The sequence below is a fragment of the Elaeis guineensis genome, chromosome 13, assembly GCF_000442705.2.
Source record: "Elaeis guineensis isolate ETL-2024a chromosome 13, EG11, whole genome shotgun sequence".
In the NCBI taxonomy this organism is placed as follows: domain Eukaryota; kingdom Viridiplantae; phylum Streptophyta; class Magnoliopsida; order Arecales; family Arecaceae; genus Elaeis; species Elaeis guineensis.
In genome coordinates, this window is record NC_026005.2 from 56,773,491 (window position 1) to 56,779,135 (window position 5,645).

At 43.4% G+C, this 5,645-nt stretch overlaps 1 protein-coding gene across 1 annotated transcript; it reads right to left on the reverse strand.

The window, feature by feature from the left end:
* Nucleotides 1-2,570: 2,570 nt before the first annotated feature.
* LOC140853278 (putative polyol transporter 1) lies at nucleotides 2,571-5,260 on the reverse strand. The gene is made up of 2 exons (XM_073247719.1): nucleotides 4,987-5,260; nucleotides 2,571-4,436 (listed from the first exon to the last, which is right to left on the reverse strand). Exons 1-2 carry the CDS (start codon nucleotides 5,243-5,245, stop codon nucleotides 3,019-3,021), a joined length of 1,677 nt encoding a protein of 558 aa, XP_073103820.1. The 5' UTR covers nucleotides 5,246-5,260; the 3' UTR covers nucleotides 2,571-3,018.
* Between the last annotated feature and the right edge of the window lie 385 nt (nucleotides 5,261-5,645).

Below are 5,645 nucleotides of genomic sequence, written 5' to 3' on the forward strand. Positions count from 1 at the left end.
CAGCGGATCGACCGGCAGTGGATGTCGGATGGTGCTGGAGAGGTTCATCCGCTGGGGGGTCCGGCTGCTGGAGTCCATGTGTCATAGGAGTTCGTCCGGAATCTGTCCGCTACGGAAGTTCGGTCAGAGTCCGATCTCCATAGAAGCCCGGATGGGGATCATTTGTCGAGGAAGCTCGGTCGAAGCCTGCAGTAGAAGCTCAGAGTAGATCGCTTGCAGTAGAAGCTCGGAGTAGATCGCTTGCAGTAGAAGCTCGGAGTAGATCGCTTGCAGTAGAAGCTCGTAGTCTAGCCGTTGTAGGAGTTCGGATGAGGTCTACCTGCAACAGGAGTTCAGGACGGAAGTCCGGCTCCCATAGGAGCCCGGATGAAGGCTACCTGCAGCCGGAGTTCGGGGAAGAAGTCCGGCTCCCGTAGGAGCCCGGATGGAGTCTAGAAGGTGGTCGACCACCATAGAAAATTGGATGGAGTCCATCCGTCGCGGAGAATCCGGTCGACACTGGTAGGGGTTTATCCGTCGGCAGAACTCGGGAACGTTGTGGAGGCTTGGCCGTCGGAGAGGTTCGGAAAGATGTCGCCGAAGGTCGGACGTCGGTAGAATCCCTGGAGGGTCACTCCTGACACGAACTTCGGCTGGAGGATATTTTATACCCAACACATAGCTATAAAATATTATATACTTTCTTTGGCTTCTCTAAATCTTGAATATGCTGATGATTATTTTTATCGACATCGATTTGGAGAAGATAGATTGCTTTTCTAGCTTTGACCTTCCACTTTCTCCTAGCTTTTGCATTGCCAAGATTTTCTATAGTGGCATCACTATGTCTATCTTGTTCATGATCTCCAAGAAATCTTGCTTAATCATATAATACTTGATGCAAGACTTTTAATAGATATAATTGGTGCTATTAATTTTTTCAATCTTGATGAGAAAGATGATAGTAGCATGAATCATAATGGTTCACTTGTCAAATTATGCTAACATGAGTCCACACACTATCATAGATGTACAGCAAATTATTAGAAGCTCTTTAACCATACAAATACACAAATCTCTAATCATTTAAAGTCCATGACTCTGATACCATATATAATAGCATGCCTTTTATTATAAATAAACATGTTGATCTAAGATCCTAAATAAGGATAAATTGAATCAAGCAACAATTGTAGAAAAAATATAAAATTTATTGGAGAGAGGAGAAATTAAAGGCTTTTTTATTCAAAAAAAATGAATATTGAAATATAAGCTCAATTATCTCTAGTACATCTCATAGAAGAAAGATTTTCTACTAACAATATAGATTAGTATGATCATTAGTTGGAATTATTTAATTAGTATATCCGCAGTTCGTGATGCCTTTAACATAATCCACTGTCACAGGTTGGAAGAAACTTTGCAGTCCACCATAGCAGATTTTGAAAGGTACCACACAATTTTTATGTTACCATAAAAAAATGTCATAAATTTTATCGTATCATTGCCTGGCATTAAAATATTGTAACAACCCAAAGACCTCTAACCGTGATCTACTTGGTGCATAGCAAATGTGAAACTAAATATACGTTTGTAAGGATCCTTATATACTTTTTTTATTTAAATCTTGATGTTCTTATCAAGTTAAAAATCCAAATCTATTTATAAATATCAAAAATCCAAGCACAAACACCATAATTTGTTCATAGCCAGCTCAAATGGGTCTGTGCTGTAGTATCTTCTAGTCCTTATGGGTCGAATCTAATACAATTTATAACAATCTAGAGCCTCACTAAAAAAAGTTAGTTGAAAGATATGAATTGGATTTTTTGATCTTGTATAAATATTCAACGTTTACTCAATGCATAGTTGATGTGGGACTAAACATGCCCACACAAGTTCTTATATAAATTAACATGTGCCTATATAGGTCTTCGTAAACAGCCATATTTTTCTAGTTACAAAATAGTCATATTTCTCAACCCACACCAATTGTCTAAACAACTTAAATTCATATTGGATCAAATCATTTTTCAGATCAATTTCAAATCCGAAGTCGTCCGATTTTAATCTATTCGCCTGCAAAGAAGCATATTATAAGTTTATATTTTATTAAAAAAGTGACAGGTTTTTGTAAGTTTGCTAAAATGGCCTTGGGAGAAAGCTTGATTGATGCTTACATCAAATAAAGAAAGCTTGATTGATTGCATGCAGCAAGTATATTGTCTTATGTATCCTTTTGCAAGGGCGGCAGCAGTATCTTACGAGTTACTGAATGTCTGGCCAATTTTTCCACGCAACATGGAATGGAGACAATGCAGACCAAGTGGATTGCCCTTGGACTATTCGATTAATTCAAAGTTAGCTGCACGGCGCTCTCCTGGATACATGGAATGAAAGGTAGCATAAAACCTGCGTCCGAATGCCTTGCGTCTCGGACACCCTGTATTCCTTAAAGTATGTGCTGCCGACCTGCTTTGAGATAACAAATAGCTAAAGAAAGCGTCACGATGTCCCTACCGGTAGAAACTACGTCCACTTCACGATTTAACAACAATGTTTGTCATGAGATAAAGCCAAGAAAGGACAAATATAGGAAAGGCGGCTGCTCAAATAGACACCATAAAATAATTTTGCTGGTTTGACAACCGCCCTAAGAAAGCCCCTTCCTCACAGAGGATCCATGTACAAACATAATAGTATTCCAGTGTTTGCTTGGTTGACGGCAAAATGCTCAAATATCCTTCTCCGCTTTCGTCTTTCATTTGAATCCTTCCAATCAAACGGACTTGGAACATGACATCGATGACAGATCCACCGTACAAGACTTCCCATAATTATGCAGCTTTTTTTTTACTTTCCCCTAAAGTAAAAAAAAAAACGTTATCTTATCCCCATCAACCCCAAAGCCCTCGTGGGCCCCGTTAATCTTCCCACCGAACCCTCCGCATCTCTTTTCGTCACAATTTCCAGCTTAAGTCTTTCCTACTAAGGTTTCACCTTCTCCATAATTATTTTACAGAAAACACCCTGAAGTTATCAATCTTTCCCAGTACTCCCTCTCCCAGCTCCATTCGCCATCTGAACTTCTCCATCCTCCTCCTCTTCTGTTTTCGTTCCAAACAAATTCTCCATCTCCTCCAGAGTCTTCCCTCTGGTCTCCTTCAAGTAAGTAAAGAAGAAAACCCATCCCACCGCCGCGATCCCAGCATACAAGAAGAAGCTCCCACCGATCGTAATGGCTTTGTAGAGTGATAAAAAGGTCATCGTGATCACACCACTTGTCACCCGGTTCACAACCACCCCTACACTCACCCCCTGTGCTCTTAGCCTCAGTGGGAAGATCTCTGAGCAATACACCGAAGGCATTGGCCCCATACCGATCGAAAAGAAGGCGACAAAGGCCAATATCGATGCGATGCAGAGCCCGATGGCCCATGGGAGCTGCCCATTCGGATGGTGATCGATGATGGTGAGCCCGAGCCCAAGCCCGGCCAGAGACACTATCATCCCTCCTTGGCTGCTCAACAACAAAGGTCGCCGCCCAACACGGTCTAACAGGAAGGTTGCCACCAGGATGAACAGAGTTTTGGTGAATCCGACCGCCACCGTCGTACCGAGCAGCTTGTCTTTGTCATAAATTCCGGCTTTTTGAAAGACTCGGGGGCTGTACAGCACCACAGAGTCGATACCGGAGGCCTGCTGGAAGAAGTGGATTCCCATCGCTGATATCAAGACACGGCGGACCGACGGCGTTGGCCTCAGGAAGAGCTCCTTCCACACTCCCTTGCCGTGGCTTTGCTTCTGGACCGCGACCACGTCGTCGTTGCAGTCGGCGGGGATGCCGGCAACGTTCTTGATGTCGAGGAGGCGTTCCTCGGCTTCTTCCGGGGTGTCGGAGGTCTTGGCGAGGACTTTCTTTGCCGCGGCGAGCTTGCCCCGCATGACAAGCCACCGGGGAGACTCCGGCATGGCAAGGACGCCGATGCCAAGGAAGACGGAGGGGATGGCGCCGACGCCGAGCATAAGCCGCCAGCTCAAGTGCTCCGGGAGCCTGGCGAAGGCGAAGTTGGAGAGGTAGCCGACGAGGATGCCGAAGTTGATGAAGACCTCCGGGAAGGAGACGAGGAAGCCACGGGAGGAGGCGGGGGCAACCTCGGCAGTGTAGACGGCGGCGATCACACCGGCGTAGCCGACGCCGATGCCGGTGATGAAGCGGCCGACCATGAGGAAGGCGTAGTTGGGGGCGAGGCCCATCAGGATTGCGCCAACAAAGAAGATGCCAGCGGCAAAGACGATGGTGTAGCGGCGGCCGATCCAGTCGGCTGTCCTGCCGGCGGCGAGGGAGCCAATGAGGGAGGAGATGTTGAGGATGCCGAGGAGGATTTCTATCTCCGTGTCACTCACGTGGAAGTCGTCTTGGATGAATATTGCAGCACCGCTCATCACTCCAATATCTGTGAGATGCCATCAATTATTTTTATTAAATATTTCTAAAATAATTATTTCTAACAATTAATAAAATTATAAAAAAATCCAAATAAATTCAGGAACCGCTGGAGATCTTGGACATAGCCTAATAATAATAATAATAATAATAGAAACAAATAAATAGCTGAGAACAAACAAATTTGAAAGCTGATTCATAAATCAAGCATGGATATTAAAATATTAATTTTTTAGAAAAACTCAGATTCAATCTTCTAAGAACCAAGCTGAAGTAGCTGAAGTTGATCTTGACTCAAACTTGACCAGCGGTTTTTTTATACAACGAGCGAAGCCTGACTGACAGATATTATCAGCTATTGGGCTATTTTAATTTCTGAAAAAAATAATTCTTGAGCTATTTTAAGAAAATTATCCAAAAGAAATCTTCTTCTAGGAAAACATCTAGTAAAACTATAAAGAGAAGTAAAATACTCTATTTTGAACATTGTAAAAATTTTTGATTTGATTTTTTTTTTTTTTTTTTTGGAAGAGGAACAAAAGAAGTCCATGAGACTTTACCATAGCCTAAGACGATGGTGGTCATGGAGGCGAGCGCGCCGCAAGCCATGGCAAACTTATTGTTACGCCACGGCTGTGGGGCGACGGCGGTGGGAAGGGAGTCATGGGGGACTTGATAAGCCACTTTGGTGGCTTCTGGTTTTTGGTCAGTCATTTGTGATTTCTTTTGCGTATCTCGTGGAAGAAGTGAATGGAGAGCAAGGGAGACAGGTCTGTGAGAGGTTGGACAGGAGATGAGTTTAACGGGGTATGGAAGCATGCGCTTGAGGGGATTAAATAGGCCCCAAGGTAGGATGTGGTGACCACTCTAGTAAAGAAAAGTCCTGTAGATATTGTGTGGCAGCCAGAAAGTGGGTCCTATCTAGACCTGACACATACCCACAGGTTTAGATCTATGGTTCATAGATGGTCTAGAAATATTTCCATGTGAACTTCCCATTAGTTTGAGTTTGGATCTCACGTATATGATTAGACAAAGTCTCAATCCAACCTAGATCAGATTAGATCTGATGAAAATATTAAGGAAAAACAAATAATTGCAGCATTTTAAGGTCGGACACGAGTCTTTCTAACTAAAAAGAGATCTCATCCATGAAGTTACCAGGTTATAGCTCTGAGTTTAAATCTAGGTCCTTATTGCCACCGAAAATTGGCCCAAC

Bases quoted from the DNA above. Each gene is read 5' to 3' on its own strand.
- LOC140853278 (XM_073247719.1), bottom strand. From the start codon at position 5,245: ATGCTTCCATACCCCGTTAAACTCATCTCCTGTCCAACCTCTCACAGA. The intron at 4,437-4,986 runs GTAAAGTCTCAT...GGCATCTCACAG, and splicing joins CACCATCGTCTTAGGCTATG to ATATTGGAGTGATGAGCGGT.